Raw genomic sequence first — 25,474 nt, 5'->3', positions numbered from 1 at the left:
AGATGAAAGAGAATATACTACTGTATCTTCTTTCCTATCATGCCTGTTCTCTATGTTATCTCCCAGGAAAAACATGTAGCTCCTCATGTACCCACCCTCTGATATTTCTACCACAAAAATTTGGGGGGTCAGATATCTGAAAATGGATAGGTAAAAGAACTTTATTGCCAGGCCTCTGGGGTGAGTGCGTGTACATGAAGTGTGCTTCATTTACCTCAGGATGTATTGAGCCTGCTAGTTGGATTATGTGGCTCCCTGTGTTGCAGATGGGTGTGTAGGTTTAAGATCTAGAGTCCTAGAGCTGTACCGTCTGGTACAGTAGCCACCAGCCCTTGAGTCCTTGAAATGTAGCTAGTCTGAATTGAGAAGCGCTGTAAGTGTGCTATACACACCAGATTTCATATTAAATTTTATTCCCATTCATAGTTCTTATATTACCTACTGAAATCGTATTTTGGATATTGGGTTAAAATATATTGTTGGCTGGGCACGGAGGCTCATCTGTAATCCCAGCACTTTGGGAGGCCGAGGTGGGCGGATCATGACGTCAAGAAATTGAGACCATCCTGGCCAACACGGTGAAACCCCATCTCTAGTAAAAATACAAAAAAAAAAATGAGCTAGGTGTGGTGGCACGCACCTGTAGTCCCAGCTACTTGGGAGGCTGAGGCAGGAGAATCACTTGAACTCAGGAGGCAGAGGTTGCAGTGAGCTGAGATCACGCCACTGCACTCCAGCCTGGGCAACAGAGCGAGATTCCGTCTCAAATAAAATAAAATAAAATAAATTGTTAAAGTAATTTCACCTATATTCACTTAACTTTCTCAATGTGGCTGCTAAAAAATTTAAGATTGAAAATTTGGCTTGCATTATATTCCTAGCAGATGGTGTGCTCTAAAGAGTGGCACCGTGATTCCGGATCCTCATAACCCTTACTGCCACTGGTCCCTGCCTGCTTCATCCAGCAGTCAGAAAGTTTAATTCATTGCCGCAAGTATTTGAGTACTTTCTGCTTGCAAAACACCACACCAGGGCATTCAGAGACATAGGTGGCATAGTCCCTGTCCTGGTTGAGTTTCCATTCTCTTGCAGGAATAAGATAGGTACACAAGTAACCATGGCACAAGGCTGTGGAGCTCCAGGGTAGGAGAGAAGATAGCCAGGTGGGGATCCCAGTGAGCTAACTAAAGTATAGACAGCTAGGCCTTTTCAGTTTCTGATATTGTCAGGATTATTTTATTAAAAGAAGCCTTACTATATTTAATTACTAGTAATTTTTAACACATCACATATTTTAAATAGGAAACGAAATGACAAAATAGAATTACTGGTGGGTTGTATTGCCGAACTTTCAGAAATTGAGGAGAACATGCTACTTAGACATGGAGAAAACGACTTCAGTGTCATGTACTCCACAAGGAAAAACTGTGCTCAACTCTGGCTGGGTCCTGCTGCGTTTATAAACCATGGTAAGCTGTGTTTCCAAGGTGTTGGCGCTAGTGTTGGCCATTCCTGCTAACTGCTAGAATGGCCTTGTCAACCTCAGTCAAACCTTTATCTTCCTTTAAAGGAGAATTTGAAATAGAAATGTTTCCACAAACTTATTAAAATAAATGTATATTCCTTTAGTTGAACTTGAGACCTAAACTCCTATCAAAAGTTGTAAAGTTATATGGAAAGCTTATTTCAGATTTCTATAATTGTTCGTGTTTCAGATCTTATCAACAGTTAATTGACTTTATCTTTTGGACATTTTTCAGATTGCAGACCTAATTGTAAGGTAAGCATTAAAAAAATTTTCTTCAAGTATTTTGGTTTTGCTTCAGGTGTGAGTTTCTTACTGAGTTACTTTTATTTTAGTTTGTGTCAACTGGTCGAGATACAGCATGTGTGAAGGCTCTAAGAGACATTGAACCTGGAGAAGAAATTTCTTGTTATTATGGAGATGGGTTCTTTGGAGAAAATAATGAGTTCTGCGAGTGTTACACTTGCGAAAGGTAAGGTATTAAGTAAAATGTTCAGCCTAAACATTTTTTGTTAACAACCTGATTATGGGGATTAAACTCACATTATCTCTTTGTTGTTTAAATGCAGAGTTAGTCTTTATGTTCTTTAGCATAGCGGCCGGTGCAATGTATATGAACAAAGTCAAATGCTGCACAGCTATTTAGGGACACTGGAATGTCCCTCAATAAATTTAAAATTTCCCTTTAAAATCTTAATATTACCAGCTAAGAGTGGGCCAGAATACAGATGTGCTTAAGGAGAGAATGGTTAGTAGCTCACACACATGCACACACGCAATGCCAGAATGGGGTTGCCGCTACTCAAAATGTCAAGTGGAGTTCACCACTGATAGTCGTCTTGCATATTATCAAGCTGTGTCTTCTGGAATTTTGGTTTCACAGTTCTTAAGAGTTGTTCCCTGATATCAGTCATTCAATAAGGAACCTCTTCTTATGTCTCATCAAGAGTCCTGGAGTCTTTACAGAAATCCCCCAGATCTTCATTGGCAGGACCACCAGTTCATATTGCTCATTATAGTGACTTCTGTATGTGAGAGCACCATGAAGGGAGCGTCACAGGCTCAGGCAGGCAAGGGCTGCAGAAGAGTCCCCTCAAAGGCAGTACAGACCACACAGGCCACAGAGAAGGAAACCTGGAGTCCATTTTGCACATCTTGCACTGTGCCAGGCACTTTACTCACACCACCTTGTTCAGTTCTCACAGATATTCATGAGAGAGCTAGGAGGTGCCCACATTGCGAGTACCAGAACATAAGTATCAGACCCCAGTCAGCCTAACTTCAGAGTCCTCATTCTTTCCACTTCATATTGCTTTTGGAGTTATGATCAGAGTTATTAGTGTCACTTCTCCCACTTTAAAACACCTACAAATAGCCAGCCTAGAGGTTGCAGTGGGCAGATACCCCAGTTGCCATTTCCCTCCTTTCTGGATAGCCAGGGATTTCCAACTGTGTGGTGAGAGAGGACGGAGTCATCAAGTCACAGTGCTACCGTAGCCATCCCTCTCCCAGCACTGAGTGGGCTCCTTGCCATAAAGATGTGGCAGAAAACCAGTTCCTAGTGCTGCTGAATTTTTACCAGGGCAGAGGGACATAAAATTTATCTTTTTCTACATAAAAATTATTCACATGTTGGTTAGATCTTGGACCAGTCCAGAGAATACCCTTTAATCTATAAAGCAGTTTAATTATAGTTCAATAATTCTTCAAAATCATTTTGTAGAGGAAACAGTATAACAGTTAAGTGCCTATCATCTGAAATCAGACTGCCTGGGTTGGAATCCTGCAACTCTACATTTCATTAGCTATGTGATGTGTAGGGTAAGTCACTTAGCTGCTTTGTGCCTTAATTTCCCCATCTGTAAAATGGGGATAACATCAGAACCTATTTTGTAGGGTTGATGTGAAGACTAAATTTGTTATTTCCTGTAAAGCATGTAGAATAGCACACAGTTAATACACAAATGTTAACTACAATAATTGGTTTCTGGTTATTTTCCCATTAGAATATGAGCTCCATGAAGGCAGGGGCTTGTATCTGTTTCATTTTCCACTTTATCCCCAGAATACAGAACAGTACCCTGGTGCATAGTAAGTCCTTGATAAATATTTGGTAAATGAATGAATAGAGTAAATATATATAATGAAGTTTTTGGAGGCGGTCCTGAAAACACCTAACCACATACTGAGGTTTCCAAACCAACACCGAAACAGCTCTTTCCCTGGTTTAGAACTGCAGGTATAGTCATTTTCCTTGAGCAGATTAGTTCTCTTTCATGAGCCTCTGTTTTCTCACTGGTGAAAATGAGGATAATCCCACCTACTCCACAGGGTTAGTGTGAGAAGTAGACAGAAACATGTGTAAGTCCTTTTTAAATGGAACAGCATGATGGAGAATAGTGGCCATGGCTATTGTCAGACTGTTTGAGCAGTTTGAATTCAAGATTGGCTGCATATATTCTTGAAGTTCTCATAAACACCAAATTGTTTCTGCCTTTACAGAAATTAGCTGGGAAGATGCATCTAGGAGCTCATTCCATTATTCATTACATATTAACTGAACAGTTACTTAATGTTAGGCCAAGTGCATGCAGGATAAACAAGACCAGCACAGTGCCAGCTGTCAGGGCAGTTCAGTGAAGGGGACACACACACTGTGCTGAGAGCCAGAGGGTAAAAGGAAGAGGCTCCATGAAGAAGTGAGAATGGACGGAATCACGTGTGCAGAGACACTGAGTCGCGCTAGACACTCCAGGATACATTTGAAGCATGTTTCTCTGCTACACTGTACTGACAGTAGTAATTGTAATATGTTCATAAGTACTGCACATTTTACTCTAGAAAATTTAAAGCAAAGGCCACGCACATGTGACTCAGCCTATAATCCCAGCACTTTGGGAGGCTGAGGCAGGTGGATCACCTGAGGTCAGGAGTTCGAGACCAGCCTGGCCAACATGGCAAAACCCCGTCTCTACTAAAAATACAAAAATTAGCCAGATGTGGTGGTGCGCGCCTGTAATTCCAGCTACTCAGGAGGCTGAAGCAGGAGAATCGCTTGCACCCAGGAGGCAGGGGTTGCAGTGAGCCAAGATCGCACCACTGCACTCCAGCTTGGGTGACACAGCAAGACTGTGTCTCAAAAAAAAAAAAAAATTCTAATAACAAAAAGCTCCTGTAAGCTTATAAGGAAAAGACATAGTCAAATAGGAAAAAAGGTAAAGGAAAAAGAGATGCAGAGATGCTTCATAGGAAAAAAATGGCCATAAATGAGATTAAAACAAGATTAGGTATTCATTTTCACTCATCACTTTGGCAAAAAGTAAAATTTTTTTAGACGGAGTCTTGCTCTGTGTAAGTTTCGATCTCGACTCACTGCAACCTTCACCTTCCAGGTTCACGCAATTCTTCTGCCTCAGCTTCCCGAGTAGCTGGGACTACAGGCGCCTGCCATCATGCCGGGCTAATTTTTTTTTGTATTTTTAGTAGAGACAGGGTTTCACCATGTTCACCAGGATGGTCTCTTTATCTCTTGACCTCGTGATCTGCCCACCTCAGCCTCCCAAAGTGCTGGGATTACAGGTGTGAGCCACCATGCCTGGCCCACTTTGGTAAAATTTAAGGAGTACAATGTACCGTTGATGAGGATGTGGAGAAGCAGGAACTCACACCATGCTAGTGGGACCATGATTTGCTCTACCCCTTTGGCAAAATAATCTGGCAATGTTTATTAAAGGGCTGGGCTTTGTGGCTCACGCCTGTAAATCCAGCACTTTGGGAGACCCAGCTGGGAAGATCCCTTGAGCCCAGCAGTTGGAGACCAGCCTGGGCAACATAGTGAGACCCCATCTCTACAAAAAAAATTTAAAAATTAGCTGGTGGTGGTGCTACACACTTATGGTCCCAGATACTCAGGATGCTGAGGTAGGACGACTTCTTGAGCCTAAGAGGTTGAGGCTGCAGTGAGCCATGATCGTGCCACTGCATTCCAGCCTGGGCGGTAGAGTGAGACCCTGTCTCAAAAAAAAAAAAAAAAAAAAGGAAAAAATTTTACAAGGTCCGGTAGTTTCTCATAGGCAATTAATGATTGATAATAGTCATAACAAGTTGTTTTATTATTTTAAATATAGATTTAAAGTTAATTTTATAATATAGATACTTAATTTCCTTTGTGAGTTCTAGTCTTCGGTTTCCAGTGGTGATTAAGGCCTCAGCAGCTCATCACATCTGTTAACCTGTAGCCAAGTACCCTCAGCAGTTAAGCTTATTATAAGAAAGTGTGTTCTATTTGTTTAACATGTGCTATTTTCTCTTTCAGACGGGGCACTGGTGCTTTTAAATCCAGAGTGGGACTGCCTGCGCCTGCTCCTGTTATCAATAGCAAATATGGACTCAGAGAAACAGATAAACGTTTAAATAGGCTTAAAAAGTTAGGTGACAGCAGCAAAAATTCAGACAGTCAATCTGTCAGCTCTAACACTGATGCAGATACCACTCAGGAAAAAAACAATGCAAGTAAGTAAGGGAGATTTGATAAGCATATCTTTTAAAAGTATTTTCACACAATTTGCTTTATAAAATGTGCTTCAGTAGTTTTAAACTTTTAAATACTCAGAGAGACTGGGACTTGTGAGCTTTGGCCGCACTTCAAGGCTCTAGACGTGATTTGAGTAGAGGCACAGTCTGTATCCCACCTCTAACTTCAGTACCGTCCTCTAGACTATTTTTCTTGAATACCTTGGTAACTGGATATGAGTTCTTCATCATATGTTCCAAGGTCATCATATGTTTTAAACATTTTCAAGGTGTTAGAGACTGTGATGATGTCGCTAAGTCCTGCAAGAAGACAAAAGGACTGAGTAGAATTATTAGACTCTATACATTCCAGTGCCTAGCCAGTTTGTTAGAAAAGATGATGGACTTGGGGAATTCATAGCTTCTGGCCTTTTCATTGCTTGCTGACCTTTTTCAAAACGAACTGACTCAGTTCAGCAGACCACCAGTACCAGACTCAGAATTGTGATAGAGGAGCATTTTGAACAGTGCCGTATTGTGACATGCTGTATTGGCTACTCCAGAAAGTAGGAGTAAAGATGGAAAGGAGAAAGAAGCAACCTCTGAGATTCCATTGGTGTGTGGGGGCAAGATCTGATGGAAACTGAAAAAGAGAACGAAGACTAAACAAAGAGAAAGGAAAGAGAAGAAACCCTAAATGGGCAAAGGAAAGCACATCCTGTTTGCGGAGCTTTGAAATATTGGAACCATTTCTAATTGCTCCTGTTTTCCTGGGTAACACCAGTTTTCTGTAGTTGCCACTCAAGCAGTAGACTCTTGAGTCTCACTTGTCTCTGAGAGAGACAGAAATTAGAAAGTTTTGACTTGGCGATTCCGAAAGTATGCCTTTGTTGGCGCTTAAATGTCCAGTGAGACTTCTTGGCACCTTAGAGCCCTCTGAGATACTGATTATTTTAGGTTCTTCTCCCTACTTTCAGATGTTTTCAGCCCAACACTGGGTGCTCTCTTCCACTACAGAGAATCCTGAAGAAAAGGGAAGGTGTTTCCCATGATGGTGAATGTCACTGCCATGAATTCCTGAATCTACCTGCTGCTGGGAGTCAGAGTCCAAGCATAACCCGTGTAGCATAAAAGCAGCGCTGTAGCCCTATTCCAGTCTTTTTCGTTAATGTCCAGAGTGAACAACAAGAGTTAGTCAATCATTAACTGTTGACTGTTGATTCTCATAATAAATGCAGCATAACGACCATTTGTTTTCTGAGTCTGGTTCCTTGGTGAAACTGGAGACTTATGAAGCCCATTCTATAAATGCAGACATAAAAACACTTAAAAGCCAGGCATGGTGGCACACCTGTAGCCCCAGCTACATGGGAGGCTGAGGTGGGAGGGTCACTTGAGCCTAGGAGTTTTGAGACCTGCCTGGGCAACATAGTAAGACCTGTGTCTTTTTTTTTTTTTTTTTCTTTTGAGACGGAGTCTCGCTCTGTCCCCAGGCTGGAGTGCAGTGGCACACTCTCAACTCACTGCAGCCTCTGCCTCCCAGGTTCAAGCGATTCTCTTGCCTCAGCCTCCCAAGTAGCTGGGATTACAGGCACGTGCCACCGCATCCAGCTAATTTTTGTATTTTTAGTAGAGACAGGGTTTCACCATGTTGTCCAGGATGGTCTCAATCTCCTGACCTCAGGTGATACGCCTTGCCTTGGCCTCCCAAAGTGCTGGGATTATAGGTGTGAGCCACTGCACCCGGCCAGAGACCTGTGATTTTTAAACAAAAACACTTAGGTTCGTGCTGCCATCTGTATATGGAGACAGCCACAGAGTTGCCTATGTTGAATGGCTATGTGATGTAGGTGTTTTATGCTTAAGTAGTAACTTTATTACTGGTGTATAGCTACTGAACTCAATATACTACTTAGTTTAAAAGATAAGAATACAAATAATTTTTGGAAGATGTTGGGTATACTAATATTTAACTATTAATATTTATTAAACCAAATATTTGGGAATATATATTAACAAACTAAATACTTACTGAAACCCTGCCAGTTCTTGAAGACATACAAAGATGTTTGAGACTTGGGCCCTTTCCTCAGGGAGCTTATGCCTTACTTAGCTCCAGGATAAGACAGGTGCACAAATAAGCAGAACAAACTGGAGGCGCAGGCTTTCAAGTTCAGAGGGACTGAATAATCGCTTTAAGCTGAAGTCTCAGCATTACAGAAGAAAGGTGCACATTTTGCAGGGACTGCTGATATTGGGGTGCTTGGCTTATTCAAATTCCCTTTCTGCAGCATGATTGGAGCAATCCAAGGATCAGTATGACTGACTATGAGGTCATGGGCAGAGTGGATAGGCATGGCTCAGTGCTCTCTCTGAAGGAGCTCAAGGCTTTAGTTGTCTCTGAGACCATTGTATGTTAAGTCATGTTCACATAAGGATTTCTTGAGTTCTTACATGCGTTCTCTTGGGCTGTATTTCTTTTGGTGTTTGTCTCAGCCATCCCCTCCACCTGTCTGAAAGAAAGGTTCTGGAAGCCACATCCTGCAGGAAAGCCAGCACTGCCAGTCCCTCCTCCCAGGGTGGTGGGTGCATGTGCTGTGTATGTGTTTGCGGAGTGCTTTTTCTGTGCGGCTGCTCATCTTTATCCTGTGGTTCGTTTAGAATTTAGCAGCTGATAGAGGAACTGCTTTCTTTGAACACATGTATAAAGAAATGTTCTGAGTAGTTGGAAGAAAAATTTCCATACAGGTGCTTTTTCGGAAAGTACCTTGAGAGCTACGGTGTGACTTTGCTTTAGCATCCAGAAGTAGAGACAACAAGGAATCCGTTTTCACAAATCCAGTCCACAGGTCTGAATTAGAATGCCAGGACTGGAGGATTCTGGTTTTTCAGGCCTCTTATGCCTCGCTGACTGGGCTGCCCCCTCTGAAGTTAGTGCTGTGATAGGGAAGGTGAGACCAGAGAGAGGCTCGCGAGCGGTCTGTGAAGATGCGGACACGGGTCTCTGCAGGTGCCACAAGTCAGGACAAGCCCCAGAAGAATCGGCCAGAGGGAGAAGTTGATCTTAACTATGGAGCACCTGTCCTAGATGCAGAGGCTGGGGCGCTGCTCCTCACTCCTGCCCTGTCACTCATGTCAAGAGTTGATCTGAACACTTTTCTGCTGAGCCTTCAGGCTGCTTCCAAATTCTAACACCCCGTTCCAGGTAGCCATTGGCAGTCTGTGCTAGTCACATCAGATGAAAGCTGCTTGTGCCAAGTAAACTCCTTGAGACCGAGGTCTTTAAAGTCCTGTCAGAGGCCTTCTGGATCCTCCAGCTCTGGAGATGTTCAGCTGTGGCCCTTGTATTATCTTAGTTCACGCTGATTGTGCATTTCCAGTGCGGCCTGAGTGCTCAGGAAGGCTTTGGTGTCGGTCACAGCTCTTTTGTCTGACTGGAAGTCTTGTGCCACCCTGCCTTATGATTTTGAGGACACCCTGAAATGACCATAATAGTCATGCAGTGGGGCCTTTACCCGTAAGTTGAGGCCAACACCATAATTCTTCTGTATATGCCTTATAGGCAGCATAAGCGTGATTTTAATGCTCAGGAAGGCCTAACAAGTCCCATCTCTGCCATTCACCAGCTGGATGACCTTAGGCATGCTAGTCCGTGTAAGCTTGGTTTTCACGTAGCTTTAATCGCTTTCCCTTCCAACGGCGTTCATTAGGATGAATGTGGCCATTTTGCACAGCACCTAGCATGTAGTAATTGCTGAGAAGAATGTGTACCCCCACCTAAAATTACAGTCCAGGTCCATGTATTTGAGATTTGTCCCAGCCCCTAGGGGAAGAGTCATACGAGGCATATAAGTGCCACAGCAAGCTCAAACACAGGTGCATCTGACCCCACTTAGGTCATAGTCCTTGGTTTCTTGATGGACTTTTTAAAATCATTGACTTTTAGTTTGTCATTGTGGCCACTGTCTTCCTCCTTTAGCCTTCACTGTCTGAAATTCTCAACCCCTGCCAGGACAGTGCAGCTTCTTTGGACAGTGAAGGACTCTTGTCACTCTACTGGGTCCTCATCTTTGTCACATTTCTCAAATTCTTTGCCTGTCTTTTTTTTCCTTTGATTTGATGAGCATACCTTTTGACAGGGCTTTTGATGAGATAATGCTTTTCAAACAAAATTAGAATACATTGGTAACATGTAAGTGAAATCTCTGTGTTGATGTAATACATAGCATCAAATACATACCCATTTTGTGCTAAAAAATGGAGCGTTTATGTTAGTTTAGACACAAACACATACAAGTGCTTTGGTTTTCTGTTGTCAACAGTGAATGTTTTGGAAGGAGGGATGGGATGGGGAGAGCTGAATTCAGAATCACCATAAAATGGGAGTCATCCAACGGGTAAAAATAAGAAGTACCAAGGAAGGAGCTTCTTGGGTGCTGTGAGAAGACATAGGAAAGGCATTGCAGAGAAAGTCCCGAGAGGCTCCCTCAGGGAGGTGTTGCCTAAGCTGAGTCTTACAGGGGGATGAGAAGTTGGCCAAGTGAAGCCTATTCAAAGCAGAGGGCCTTTCAGACAGCTCTATAGACAGAGGGGAGTTTGAGTCAAAGCTTTTCTTCATGGCGAGTACAGGCTAAGAAGAAGAGATGTGAGCACAGGTTAAAATTCTAGACTTCATTCTTAGGGCATTAGGTTGCTGAAAGGTTTAAAGCCCAGAGGCTGCATGATACACTAGGAAAGTCATCCTGGCTATGTGGTGGTAAACGGATTGTTGGGAAAACAATAGGAAAAACAAAACTGCCATGGTTCATGCAGGAGGCTGTGGCTTTCGAGACAGGGAAGAGTAGACAGGTTGCAGTGACATTGCAGGGGTGGACTCCACGGCACATGGTGATTGGCTTGGTGAGGCAGTTCAGGAGAGCAGGAGTCAAGGAGGACCTCCAGCTTTCTGCTTCGGCAGCTGGGCATGTGGTGGTGATATTGACCAAGATGGAGACCTCGAAAGGGGACGTCGTCAGGAGACTTGATGGTGAGTTCCATTTAGGGGCTTAGAGACAGTCGGTATTTGGTGACCTGGTTCTGTAAGTTAGGAGCAGGTCTGGCCAGAGTTCGGGAACTGTCAGCCTGTAAGTGGTAATAGCCGTGCGAGAATGGGTGCTTGTCACCTGGGGCCTAGGACTACACAGACCTGAAGAAGAACAGTCTAAGGGGCCGATGAAGGAGGGTGCCAGGGATGGAGAAGGGAACCAGGAGAGTGCGCTCTCTTTGACAGCCAAGAGAAGAAAGGTTTTCTCAAGAAAAAGTGGTTATCAGTGTCACATTCAGAGAAATGAAGAAAGGGAAGGGCTGAGGAGTGTGTGCTGGGTTTGACGACAAGAAGTTGTCAGATCACCAAAGGCTGTCTCATTGGAGGAGCAGGCTGGATCCAGATGGCGGGGATTGCTGCTGAGAATATGACATAGATGTGAGTGTTGTGTAAGGGTGCTTGCAGGTACGTCATGAGAGTGGAATGGAAAGAGGAGAAATCTAAGGTTGGAAACCACTAAGTTTGGTCATAAATTAGTCCTTGAGGAGGCATAGAATGAGCAAAGGTTCATCGTAGCCACATCTGAGAGAGCCAAGCAAAGGGAAGCCAAGCAGTGCAGTCCTTTCTTCACTAGTGTCTTTATATTGGCAGCACGTCCACTCAGTCCACCTTGTAGGCAAGCATAAAGAAACCCTTTAGCCGAAGAGTTCCCTATTTTTTCTTATTTTCTAAATTTCTTATTTAAAAAAAATTTGCTATCACATAGTTCTGTATAGTTCCAGTGGATAATAAATCACTCGTTCTCAAATTGAATCACATTCAAAGTTCACCACTCCTACTATTCTAAAAAGAGGCGCCACCTTGGTAGCAGCCCACATGTGTAAGTATGTTCTTGGTTCAAACTGTGAATCCCTTTGCTGTGAATTCTGCTGGTTTATGTACCCTGAAGCCATTTATGAGCCAGTCTGTGCGTGCAGGACCGTCTTTGTTTTTGTTTTTGTTTTTCTGAGAGGAAGTTTCACTCTTGTCACCCAGGCTGGAGTACAATCGTGCGATTTTGGCTCACTGCAAACTCTGCCTCCCAGGTTCAAGTGATTCTCCTGCCTCAGCCTCCCCAGTAGCTGGGATTACAGGCACGTACCACCGTGCCCGACTAATTTTTGTATTTTTAGTAGAGACAGGGTTTCACTATATTGGCCAGGTTGGTCTCGAACTCCTGACCTCAGGTGCAGAGCCTTCTATTCTTGGTGGTTTGATATTTTTGGAATGTTGTGATGCATTCTTGCTCCTCTCTCAATAAAAACTGAACTTATGGTAACTTACTTGCTTAGCTGGGCGGAAGGAATGGCAGTTGCCCTGGCAACCTGAGGCATGTAGAAAGCGACAGATTTCTCTGCAGGATCCTGGTCCTCACTTGGGTGGGCAGTGTGCTGAGCTTACCCATGTTTTATTGTTTTTATCCTCCCTGTTCTGATGAGAGGTGGTGATGATTCGTTTTGTTATCGTGGCTTCTCTAGTGAATCTGTAAATGGAGTGTTTTGATTAGGAAGAAGTTTTTCAACTGGACCTGCAAGAACTAAGTAATTGAGAAACTGAGTTGTGTAAACTTCTATAAATAATAGTCTGGAATGTCAATACAGAGGAAAAATTAACATAGCAGAAAGTCAGTGGCAAGGTCAGAGACACTACAGGAGCAGCTTAAGCTTGAGTCACAAATGAAGCCTTTTGAGAAGCCATTCAACTTTATTCTTTATATTGATGGCACGTCTATTCGATCCACCTTGTAGGCAAGCCTCGTAAGCATAAAGAAATTCTGTAGCAAAAGAATTATCTAAATATCCTTATATTTTAAAAAATATTTTCTACCTAGTAGTTCTGTATAATTCCAGTGGATAAGAATACACTCATTCTCAAATGGAATCATATTCATCACTACTCAGGTTGTCATTACCATTAGGGTCATTGTAACCCTTTTCTATCCTGGCCTTGGAGGAAAGAAGTTGGATCTCCCTTTGTCCTGAGAGTGTACAATTCTAGCAGCATGCATCTTCCTTCACTGTGATTGTTGGCATCGGGCCGTCACTGAAGGGACGGGGCTGAGTAAGCTTTGCAGCTCTTCTAAGTTGACAGCCCGCTGGTTGCCTCTTCTGTTCCTCACGGAGTTGAAGGGGACAACTTAGAATAGTGCATTTCTTTTTCGGCAGTGACTGTACTTTTCAGAGTGATAATATATGGTTCTTAGCATCTGTTTTTCTTGTTTGAAACCATTGCGATAGAATTTGTTCCTTAGAGCCCATGAGTATTCTATTTCTACTCTATGTTAATGGCCAAGTGCTGTACTTCCTTTAGGTTAATGAGTAATGGATTTTAGAAACATTTTAAATGACTAAGGAGAATCTGTGAAAGGAAAAAACCATGTTAACTTTCTTTGAAATCTTTTATGTGGGAAACTACTAAATCAGGAGAAGAAAGCTTTCGTTTGGGCCAGTGTCACGACAGATTAAGAAGCTTAGAGTGGAATCTAAGTCCCTGCTGTGAAAAGCTCCTTAACCGTGCAACTACTTACCTCGAAAATGAATAGATGCCCCATAAATTAGAAAAGAACTTCAAAGAGAAGCAGTGTAGGGAATGCAGGTGCGCTGGCAGAATCTGCAGCAGGAGCCGTGGTGTTGGCGTTTGTGTAATCTAAACGTGCTGTAGCTAATAGCCTGGGTTTGGGCATTCTTTTCTTGAACTCTGCTGTTACCAAGGCTTTTCACCTTTTTCTCTTTAACCTTACAGCTTCTAACCGAAAATCTTCAGTTGGCGTAAAAAAGAATAGCAAGAGCAGAACGTTAACGAGGCAATCTATGTCAAGAATTCCAGCTTCTTCCAACTCTACCTCATCTAAGCTAACTCATATAAATAATTCCAGGGTACCAAAGAAACTGAAGAAGCCTGCAAAGCCTTTACTTTCAAAGATAAAATTGAGAAATCATTGCAAGCGGCTGGAGCAAAAGAATGCTTCAAGAAAACTCGAAATGGGAAACTTAGTACTGAAAGAGCCTAAAGTAGTTCTATATAAAAATTTGCCCATTAAAAAAGATAAGGAGCCAGAGGGACCAGCCCAAGCCGCAGTTGCCAGCGGGTGCTTGACTAGACACGCGGCGAGAGAACACAGACAGAATCCTGTGAGAGGTGCTCATTCGCAGGGGGAGAGCTCGCCCTGCACCTACATAACTCGGCGGTCAGTGAGGACAAGAACAAATCTGAAGGAGGCCTCTGACATCAAGCTTGAACCAAATACGTTGGATGGCTATAAAAGCAGTGTGACGGAACCTTGCCCCGACAGTGGTGAACAGCCGCAGCCAGCTCCTGTGCTGCAGGAGGAAGAACTGGCTCATGAGACTGCACAAAAAGGGGAGGCAAAGTGTCATAAGAGTGACACAGGCATGTCCAAAAAGAAGTCACGACAAGGAAAACTTGTGAAACAGTTTGCAAAAATACAGGAATCTACTCCAGTGCACGACTCTCCTGGAAAAGACGACGCGGTACCAGATTTGATGGGTCCCCATTCTGACCAGGGTGAGCACAGTGGCACTGTGGGCGTGCCTGTGAGCTACACAGACTGTGCTCCTTCACCCGTCGGTTGTTCAGTTGTGACATCAGATAGCTTCAAAACAAAAGACAGCTTTAGAACTGCAAAAAGTAAAAAGAAGAGGCGAATCACAAGGTATGACGCACAGTTAATCCTAGAAAATAACTCTGGGATTCCCAAATTGACTCTTCGTAGGCGTCATGATAGCAGCAGCAAAACAAATGACCAAGAGAATGATGGAATGAACTCTTCCAAAATAAGCATCAAGTTAAGCAAAGACCATGACAACGATAACAATCTCTATGTAGCAAAGCTTAATAATGGATTTAACTCAGGATCAGGCAGTAGTTCTACAAAATTAAAAATCCAGCTAAAACGAGATGAGGAAAATAGGGGGTCTTATACAGAGGGGCTTCATGAAAATGGGGTGTGCTGCAGTGATCCTCTTTCTCTCTTGGAGTCTCGAATGGAGGTGGATGACTATAGTCAGTATGAGGAAGAAAGTACAGATGATTCCTCCTCTTCTGAGGGCGATGAAGAGGAGGATGACTATGATGATGACTTTGAAGACGATTTTATTCCTCTTCCTCCAGCTAAGCGCTTGAGGTTAATAGTTGGAAAAGACTCTATAGATATTGACATTTCTTCAAGGAGAAGAGAAGATCAGTCTTTAAGGCTTAATGCCTAAGCTCTTGGTCTTAACTTGACCTGGGATAACTACTTTAAAGAAATAAAAAATTCCAGTCAATTATTCCTCAACTGAAAGTTTAGTGGCAGCACTTCTATTGTCCCTTCACTTATCAGCATACTATTGTAGAAAGTGTACAGCATACTGACTCAATTCTTAAGTCTGATTTGTGCAAATTTTTATCGTACTTTTTAAATAGCCTTCTTACGTGCAATTCTGAGTTAGAGGTAAAGCCCTGTTGTAAAATAAAGGCTCAAGCAAAATTGTACAGTGATAGCAACTTTCCACACAGGACGTTGAAAACAGTAATGTGGCTACACAGTTTTTTTAACTGTAAGAGCATCAGCTGGCTCTTTAATATATGACTAAACAATAATTTAAAACAAATCATAGTAGCAGCATATTAAGGGTTTCTAGTATGCTAATATCACCAGCAATGATCTTTGGCTTTTTGATTTATTTGCTAGATGTTTCCCCCTTGGAGTTTTGTCAGTTTCACACTGTTTGCTGGCCCAGGTGTACTGTTTGTGGCCTTTGTTAATATCGCAAACCATTGGTTGGGAGTCAGATTGGTTTCTTAAAAAAAAAAAAAAAAACAATGACATACGTGACAGCTCACTTTTCAGTTCATTATATGTACGAGGGTAGCAGTGTGTGGGATGAGGTTCGATACAGCGTATTTATTGCTTGTCATGTAAATTAAAAACCTTGTATTTAACTCTTTTCAATCCTTTTAGATAAAATTGTTCTTTGCAAGAATGATTGGTGCTTATTTTTTCAAAAATTTGCTGTGAACAACGTGATGACAACAAGCAACATTTATCTAATGAACTACAGCTATCTTAATTTGGTTCTTCAAGTTTTCTGTTGCACTTGTAAAATGCTACAAGGAATATTAAAAAAATCTATTCACTTTAACTTATAATAGTTTATGAAATAAAAACATGAGTCACAGCTTTTGTTCTGTGGTAACCTATAAAAAAAGTTTGTCTTTGAGATTCAATGTAAAGAACTGAAAACAATGTATATGTTGTAAATATTTGTGTGTTGTGAGAAATTTTTGTCATAAGAAATTAAAAGAACTTACCAGGAAGGTTTTTAAGTTTAGAAATATTCATGCCAATAAAATAGGAAATTATAAATATATAGTTTTAAGCACTGCATCAGTGGGAGTTCTTGGCTTATGTTAGTTTATGTTAGTTTATTATGAAAACATCAAAGATTTTTTTGACTATATTATCAGTTAAACAAAAAGGAGTCAGATTTAATTTGTTTTTTGAAGCACTTTGAGAAATTAATTTTAATTAACTTAATGAGCAAATTTTTATTACTACTTTATGTTCAATACCAGGTTCTTTTCATTTCTCTGGATTATTTTGCAAATCATTGGACAGAGAATTTGGGAATATAAATCTGTAACAGGTGTTTGACACCAGTAGGTCTCTTTATTTCTGGGAAATGTGTACCTGTACTTTCTGATATACAGTGTTCCTAAGTAAAAATCAATTCAGGGGATTTGTATAGTGTCTGTAGGAAAGTAGCCCATGTCTTGAAATATGAAAAGGAATCTGAAGGTCATGAAAAGTCCAGTGGAGAAAATCTCAATGCTTACTGTTACTACTAATTGATTCCTACTAGTTTCCAGGTTTGGGGGGATATTGTTTCAATGACGCTCCTTAAGACTGTTGATTGCCCATAGGTTCCAAATAGAAATTAAGACTCATGAACATTTTTAGAAAGTAGATTGTTTTCTCCTGGTTCTCTAAGGAACTACTTCTGCAGTCTTACATAGTCTCATCCTTGTTTGTTGTGGTGCAGTCGAACTCCTCAGGCGTTTGGAAAGCATGTGGTAGACCTCCTTCCACACCCACCCACACCCCCCTTCACTGCGTCTGGAGGTCTTCAACAGTGAAGTAGGGCAGCCCACACAGCCTCTCAGGAGCACCTGTCCGAGGCACCCGGAGCACTTTGCAGAGCACGTCCAGCCCTCATGGGGTCCCTGCATAGAAATGTGAACCCCTGCCACTGAGGAAGATGAAGGTAGACCCTGTGTCTGGAGGTGCTGGAGGGCAGCGGGTCACCTCTTGTATTCCCACCTTAGTTTGGGGTGTTTTGAAGAGGTTCAGAGACTAAATCTTAAACCTTATTTGAATACCAACAATAGCTATTTTGGGAATTTCGATCTTAAAAAGTGACAAAACACATTTCCCATTTTTCTTCATTTTTCAGCTGAATTTTAGTAACTTATTTATGATGTTTTAATTTTATCATGGCCTCCTCTTTGGAGGCCGACCTTCCCATGGGTCTCAAAGCAGTGACATTTGGTAGTAAATCACTGCCTCTCAGGAGTCGGTATGCACAAGCACTCAGCAGCCACTGTTGATGCCTTCTAGGGAAACCTAATTTCCGTTGGTAAAGGTAGGGGCCTCGGAACTGTTCCGGATCTGCTGTAGAACTTCACCGTGTGGAATGGTGACAGCCACACACCGTTGACCAGTTTAGAAGAGGTTGCATTCAATAAAACTCTTAGCTTGAGCTTATGCAATGATTGGTTAAGATTTTGGCATTGTAAGAATTAGGAGATGATCATAGAAATATATGTAAAGTATTCAATTTTCAATCATTTTCAAATTACTGTTATAAATTGTTTTTGCTGAGTTGTAATACTTTTGAGATACAATGTATTCCTTGTACTGAAAGAATGAAAAAGGACTTTTTCAGCATTTGAGGTAAGTTCTTTAACGTTTCATTAAAAACATTTTTTACAAATATTTTGTACATGCACTTGCAGTATTGAGGTTAATCATTTTAATAAATTCGGAAATTAAAACAATTTGGCCGGTGTTCACTGTATCTGAAAAGAAAAAAAAAAAGATAAAAGTGGTGACTTTCTCCACAAAATTTTCATGTAAAACAATTTGTAAAATCAGTTTCTAAAGCTTTTCAATACCTGTGAGTGTTGAGTTCTCTGGGCCCTGGTCTCTTGTGTCTGGTGCCACTCATTTTTAAGAGAAGAGAGGGTAAACATTCTTTCTTCTTTTAGTAGGGAGACTAAACTACATACCTTCCTAGTCCTTGAACCCAAGAAATGTTTGCCCTCAACATATGGAGCACAATAACATCGAAGGCTTTTGCAACCCAAACGCATTAATAGTTCCTGATTACTTGGAGTTTTTTTTTTCCCCCCTCTCCGTATTGGTCAAAGTTAGCATACTCATGACTGGCCTGGGTCCTTTTTTCTCCCATTTACTGTTGAAATATGACTGTACAGGAGAGAGGAAACGTGCAACATCTGAGTATCCCTGAGCAAGAGGCTTAATCACATCTCTTTCCTGGCACCCAGCACCATTCTGTGCCGGAGGTCAGTGCGGACGCCTGGTCCCATCATCAGTTAAGTTTCTGGTTGAGCTGCATTCACTCATGAGGATAATCTGGGTGAGTGCTGCACACACGGGACTAGTCAAGTATTGATTATTGATTTTTCCTAATTGATTGAAGTATCCACCCAAACTTGGGTTCCCAGTATAGAAAAAGGCTAAGCGTGGCATGTCTGTTAAGTACTTAGGAGTCTTGTTCAGCATCTCAGGTTTTCTCTCTACTCTTCCAATAGCCAATGGCAGCTAACTTGCCGGGAGCCCTTGTGTGACTCGTTTCTCAAATGTCAACTTTCTGTCACTGACCTGCTGCACCATTGCGTACTCTGCTGCAGAACCCAGTCGCACCTAGAGCAGAGTACAAGCAAGTTGCCAGCTCCAGGGCACTCCCTGTGACTATGGCACGTGTGACCCTCGCATGCAAAGGAAGGTGAGGTCTCCAGCCTTTTACTCCCTCCCTGATGTCCTAGAGCACATGGGCATTACTTGTGTTTGCTAATGATAGAGCCCAGGGGAAAAGGAAATTTATTGATTTAGAGACGGAGTCTCACTCTGTTGCCCAGGCTGAAGTGCAGTGGCACAATCTTGACTCACTGCAACCTCCACCTCCCAGGTTCAAGCGGTTCTCCTGCGTCAGCCTCCCAAGTAGCTGGGACTACAGGCGCCCGCCACCACACTGGGTTAATTTTTGTATTTTTGGTAGAGATGGAGTTTAACCATGTTGGCCAGGCTGGTCTTGAACTCCTGACCTCAAGTGATCTGCCCATCTCAGCCTCCCAAAGTGCTGCGATTACAGGCATGAGCCACCATGCCCGGCTGAAAAGTAAATTTGGATTCTTCCGAAAGGGTACCAGGATTGCTAGGGGCAGTGTGTGTGAATGGCCAAGACTGGGAAAGGGGGTCGCTCACTAACACTGCCTCCACCATCTGCCACTTATTTTCTCCCAGGCCGTTAAGCTTAACACATATTCATGGAAACTGTTGTAAAGCTGCTAATCTGGAGGACAGAAGACAGACACAGGCCCATAGAGATTGCTTTGGTAATGTTCTGAAAAAGCCAGATCTGTTGCCAGATCCCGCGTCCTCCTTGCCAGGTTTGTGGGGTTTTCAGCTGACTCGCAGTAAACAGTGACTTAGGTCTTTTTGGGGCAGCCCACCTTGTTGAGTCTACTCTGGCTGAAGGGAGGCAGAGCGCTGCTGGGCCTGCTCAGGCACACCAGACTGCTGGAACCAGTGTGAGGCCCTGAGCAGCTGGGGCCCAGTGTGGCAGGAGTGAAGGTGCACTTCCGTGTTGTTTGAGCACCTAGTACGTTCTTGGGGTTTGGAGCAGGGAACAAGATTTGAGTCTTCAATGTGGGGTAAAATCAAAGCCGTGAGAGTGGGTGTCTTGGTCTCTTTGTACTGCTATCACAATATCACAGACTGGGCAATTTAGAACTAATAGACGTTTGTTTGGTTCATGGTTCTGGAGGCTGGGAAGTTCAAGATGGAGGGGCCGATTCTGGCGAGGAAGACCTTTCTGCTGCATCGTCCCGTGCTGCAGAGAGGGGAAGGGGCTTGACTTCTTCTATTGGGAGCCCACTCCCATGATAACGGTATTAATCCATTCATTCACGAGGCAGGGCCTTCATGACCGAATTGCCTCTTAGACCCCACTTCTCAACACACTGTTGCACTGGGGGCTGAGTTTCCAGCATGAACCTGGGGCCATGCTCAGACCACAGCAGTGAGCTAGCCTAGGGAGCTGGCTGAGGGCAGCCCCTGCACCCACCCTCACTGAGGCATGGGGGCGGCAGGAAAGGCTGCTTCCCCGCTGTTGGTCCTCGACTTTGGAGAGCTGAGCTTAGGTCAGTGCTTCAAGGAAGAGCCGGATGGGTTGAGAGGGTGGAGGCAAAGTTTGTGAAGGAGGAACGAGGGAGGATGACCACTGGGAAGGGAGGAGGTTCATTGCATTAATAGGAGACCCAAGTTGAATCTTGGAGGCGGGGAGCTTGCATAGTAAGTGTGTTCTGAGAAAGAAAGTGAAGGAGTTACTTGGAGTAGGGCCTCGGGGGTCTTCAGAGAGTAGATCCGTCTTCCTTCCAGGAGGAAAAGAGGATTTGGGATGTGGTGAGGGAGCCAGTCCAGAGTGAGGTTTTCTCTTGTCTGGTAAGTAGGAGGCATCTGAGAGTGAAGACAGGAGGGCCAGGAGGTTTGAGGAGTAAGAAGGAGGTTTGAAATTGAGAATGGGAAAGCATGCTGACTGTAGAAACCTAGTTATCATTCATTAAAGAAATATCTACTCATCACTTTCAAGGTACCAGGTCAGTGTCCTGAGCCCAGGCTGGTGGCCAGCACTTCCCTGCACAGGTGTGAGCCTCTCAGGCACACGTGGGCCTTTACCCAGGTGGAGACCACAGAAGACAGCAGGGCTGGGGGCCCTAGGGTTCAGGTTGGCAGGAGAAGGGGTTGCATGAGAAGCCGTGCATGCCTGCAGGTTAGGGAAGAAAAGGCAAGTCTGTGAGCTGAGTGGGTCACTAGACAGGTGAAGGTGGAGGTGTTTGAATCCTGGAGGCTCCCTGTGGGCAGAGGACTGCCAAGCATTGGAGCAGTAAGCAAGTGTGGAGGGCAGGCGGAGAACAGGCGCTCAGAGCTCTGGAGGGGCCACACTTTCCTGTGAGAACAAGGTCCTAGTCGGGACCCTGGTAGTGGAGTGGTCACAGTTGTGAGAAATCACGGCATGGGTCACCCAAGATGATGGCAGACAACCTTCATGGTGGGCCTCCAGTGGACTTCCAGTGAGTGCAGGCTTCTGGGGCTCAGGGAACAAAGCAACATGCCTTGGGTGGCTACCACACTCCATACAGGGAGCCATACAGAAACTGGGCCTGTGGGGAAATGAACGGGGAATACCCCACTCAGGGTGGTGGTGCTCTGGGGCCTTAATAAACAAGGAAATCGGCCTGCCTGAGATTGTGCAGCTGGTGGCAAGTGACAGAGGCAGACATTAACCCCAGGCTCCAAGGCACCAGCTTGTTTTTTGTTTTTGTTTTGTTTTTTTGAGACAGGGTTTCACTCTGTCACCCGGGCTGGAGTACGGTGGTGTGACCATGCCTCACTGTAGCCTTGACCTCCCAGACCCGAGCAATCCTCCTGCCTCAGCCTCCTGCTGAGTAGCTGGAACAACAGGTGCGCACCACCACGCCCCACTAATTTTTTTACTTTTTGTAGAAACGGGCGTCTCCCTATATTGCCCAGGCTCATCTCAAATATCTAGAGAGCACAGGTAAGGACCACAGAGCTGCCAGTGCTCCAGAGACCCCCAGCCCCAGCTGCGCAGCCCCACCTTTGCCAGGGTGATTCTGAAAGTCTCTGTCTCCTCGGCATTCCTGTGGGTCTACTTGGGAGGCTGAGGCTGGAGGATCACTTGAGCCCAGGAGTCCAGCCTGGGCAACATAGCAAGACCGATCCATCTCTTTAAAAGAAAAAAAAGGCCGGGCACGGTGGCTCACGCCTGTAATCCCAGCACTTTGGGAGGCCGAGGCAGGCAGATCATGAGGTCAGGAGATCGAGACCAAACTGGCTAACACGGTGAAACCCTGTCTCTACTAAAAATACAAAAAATTATCCGGGTGTGGTGGCACACGCCTGCAGTCCCAGCTACTTGGGAGGCTGAGGCAGGAGAATCGCTTGAACTTGGGAGGCGGAGGTTCCAGTGAGCCGAGATCGCGCCACTGCACTCCAGCCTGGTGACAGAGCGAGACTCTGTCTCAAAAAAAAAAAAAAAAAAAAAGAATCCCTATGGGCGAAAAATAGGAATCATTGCTTTCTACCCACTTTCCATGCAGTTATGTGGGGCCAGGAGAAGTCTGTCTAAAGATTATGCCCCCAGATAAGTGGGGTGATCCACGCCCACTGTCAAATATACTTAGGGAGCTTGAAAAGTGGGAGAGGTGCCACTGCCCAAAGCACGGGCTCCTAGGAAGCCACAGGTGTTTGCTGGCCCTCAGGCGCTCCATGGGGGCAGGCCTCTTGTTATCTGAAAGGGTGAGTCAAACAGGAGGGGAGCGGAGCGTGCCTAGAGACAGCAAAGGAAGTCCGAGGTTTCCTCCAGCCAGGCAGGCTGCTGGACTTGACGATTAGTGTTTTTTTTCGTTTTGTTTTGTTTTTCCTGTCTTTCTTTCTTTTTCTTTTTTTTTTTTTTTTGAGACAAGGTCTTGCTTTGTTGCCCAAGATTGGAGTGCAGTGGTGAAATCTTGGCTCACTGCAGCCTCGACCTCCTGGGTTCAGGCGATCCTCCCACCTCAGTCTCCCAAGTAGCTGGAACCACAGGCACAGACCACCACACCCAGCTAATTTTCTGTATTTTTAGTAGAGATGGGGGCGGGGGCCGGGGTCTCACCATTTTCCCTAGGCTGGTCTTGAACTCGTGACCTCAAGTGATCCACCCACCTCGGCCTCTCAAACTTCGGGGATTACAGGTGTGAGCCAGCATGCCCAGCCTGGACTTGGTGATTTTAATAGCGACTTGACAGAAATGTCATCCGGGGCAAAGGAATAACTGCATTTGATGAGGAGAAGGTTTCTTGTGTTATTCTCTAAATTATTACTGTGATTCCCCTCAGGACAAGTGTTTTCTCTCATGGGGCAGATGCTGGAAGCTATAATTACATGAATGGGAGGCAGAGTTCTATTTACAGAAAGGCAATTTACATCTCATAAGCACGTCTGCAAAGCACGTTACACTTTTGCCACTCTTCATGAGTGTGGTTACTCCCTGAGCAGCAGGCCGGGGTCGGGTAATTCTGATTTCATCACACCAGCCTCAGTGGGGATGGCAAGTTGAGCACTGATAGAATGTGACTGGAAGCTACAGGCCAGGAGTCTTGGACTTAGCTGTTCTCCAGAGTGACTCTTCTTTTTCCTTTTTTTTTTTTTTTTTGAGACAGAGTCTCACTCTGTCGCCCAGGCTGGAGTGCAGTGGCACGATCTTGGCTCATTGCAACCTCCACCTCCTGGGTTCAAGCGATTCTCATGCCTCAACCTCCCGAGTAGCTGGAATTACAGGCGCCTGCCACTACACCCGGCTAATTTTTATACTTTTAGTAGAGAAAGGGTTTCACCATGTTGGCCAGGCTGGTCTCAAACTCCTGACCTCAAGTGATCCACCCACCTTGGCCTCTCAAAGTGCTGGGATTACAGGTGTGAGCCACTGCGCCCGGCCCGGAGTGACTCTTCTATACACAAAACTCTAATTTCCTCCTCTTGCTAGTCAACCCATGTTTTTCTTCTGCGGTAAGCGGCAAGCTGGGGAGGCTGAGCTAGGTGTGGTGGCACATGACTGTCATCCAAGTGGACCAGAGCTGACTCAGGCACCCACTTGGCCTGGGGCAAGGTTGGGGGGCACCTGCCCTGCCTCACTTGTTCCCAAACCTCAGATTTGTAACTTGTAAAGCAGAGGGAGTGAAAGCGCTCTGGGTTTGTTGAGGATTCAGCAGGAGAGTGCCCATCGTGCCCTTCACATGGGTCTGGCACCCGAGTCAGTTGGTACCCGTGTCCTGCCTCAACAGTCTGTGAGTGCACCCCAGACACCTCATGCGCCCTGCTCTGCCCCTAACCTCTGCCCTCCTCAGCTGACACCTGCTCAAACTGCCTTCATTACAACCTTCTCCAGCTCAGCTGCGTACTCAGACGATCCTGGATCCCGGTTCTATTTTCCCCTGGCTGATGCCCCTCTGTCAGTCAGGCCGCCTCTGTTTACCCAAAACCTCCGCTCCACCCCCGGGCCTCTCCTCCTTCCAAGGCAGTCTCTCTGGAGTCAGCTGCTCCCCTGACAGCCTTCCCTATTTGAGTGCCGAATAACGGCTGGTCACTCAAAAGGCACAGGGGATATGGGGGTGATTGAAACCCACTCCTTTCCCTCCAGGGAAACACACACAAACATCAGTAAAATGTGGTAATTGCCAGGATGCATGTGTGGAAGAAGCGTGGCAGGAGGACCAAGGAGAGTGCCCCCTGTTTCTGCTGGGGAACCAAGCAAAGCAGGCTTCATGGAGGAGGTAAAATTAAGAAGGGTCCTGAGAGATGAATAGGAGTTCATAAGCCCAAAGGGCAGAGGCGGTGGACATCTGCAAAGTCCTGGAGACATGGAAGGACAGGGTGTCTTATGGAAAGGAGGGTGAGAAGTTCAGTGTGGCCAATCCAGAAAGTTTAAAAGGGGATGATAGCTGGCCGGACGTGGTGGCTCATGCCTATAATCCCAGCACTTTGGGAGGCTGAGGCGGGCAGGAGATCGAGACCATCCTGGCTAACATGGTGAAACCCTGTCTCTACTAAAAATACAAAAAATGTGCCAGGCGTGGTGGCAGCCGCCTGTAGTCCCAGCTCCTCAGGAGGCTGAGGCAAGAGAATGGTGTGAACCCGGGAGGCGGAGCTTACAGTGAGCCCAGATCGTGTACTCCAGCCTGGGCGACAAAGCGAGACTCCACCTCAAAAAACAAAAAAAAGGGATGATAGCTGAGGACCACTGACCTTAGGAGATGGGGGCATCTGCCTCTAGGTGAGGGCCCTGATCAGCACCCTAGGGGCACATTCTGTCTTCACCACCTCCTGATTTTGCAGCTTCTCCTATCTGAGCCTTAGTTTCTGCTCTGTAAAATGGAGATGATAATAGTACCCAACTCACTGAGGATGAAATAAAACAGCAAAAGATGCGTGAGCACCACGTCGGGTGCGTGGTAAGCATTCGGTAACTGTTAGCAGCTTTTGTTATTTCCTGGAATCTAATAGCAAAGCC

The 25,474-nt window shown here is 44.7% G+C and overlaps 1 protein-coding gene across 9 annotated transcripts in view; it reads left to right on the top strand.

Moving 5' to 3' along the window:
• The window catches only part of KMT5B (lysine methyltransferase 5B), a 59,112-nt gene extending 40,954 nt beyond the window's left edge, over positions 1 to 18,158 (top strand). For 8 of the 9 annotated variants that reach the window (XM_063608619.1, XM_034933191.3, XM_034933189.3 and 5 more), the window contains 5 exons: positions 1,303 to 1,469; positions 1,761 to 1,780; positions 1,861 to 1,997; positions 5,841 to 6,037; positions 13,842 to 18,158. In XM_063608619.1, coding sequence (XP_063464689.1) covers positions 1,303 to 1,469; positions 1,761 to 1,780; positions 1,861 to 1,997; positions 5,841 to 6,037; positions 13,842 to 15,325 — 2,005 coding nt within the window. In that variant the 3' untranslated portion in view covers positions 15,326 to 18,158. Of the gene's footprint in view, positions 1 to 1,302; positions 1,470 to 1,760; positions 1,781 to 1,860; positions 1,998 to 5,840; positions 6,038 to 7,054; positions 7,287 to 13,841 lie in introns of those variants that run through there. The other variant, XM_034933195.4, reaches the window with a different exon arrangement.
• The last annotated feature ends 7,316 nt before the right edge of the window (positions 18,159 to 25,474 follow it).

The sequence above is a fragment of the Pan paniscus genome, chromosome 9 (assembly GCF_029289425.2).
Source record: "Pan paniscus chromosome 9, NHGRI_mPanPan1-v2.0_pri, whole genome shotgun sequence".
Taxonomy (NCBI): Eukaryota; Metazoa; Chordata; class Mammalia; order Primates; family Hominidae; genus Pan; species Pan paniscus.
The sequence above is the reverse complement of the archived record's forward strand: the minus strand, read 5'-3'. Positions and strand labels throughout refer to the sequence as shown.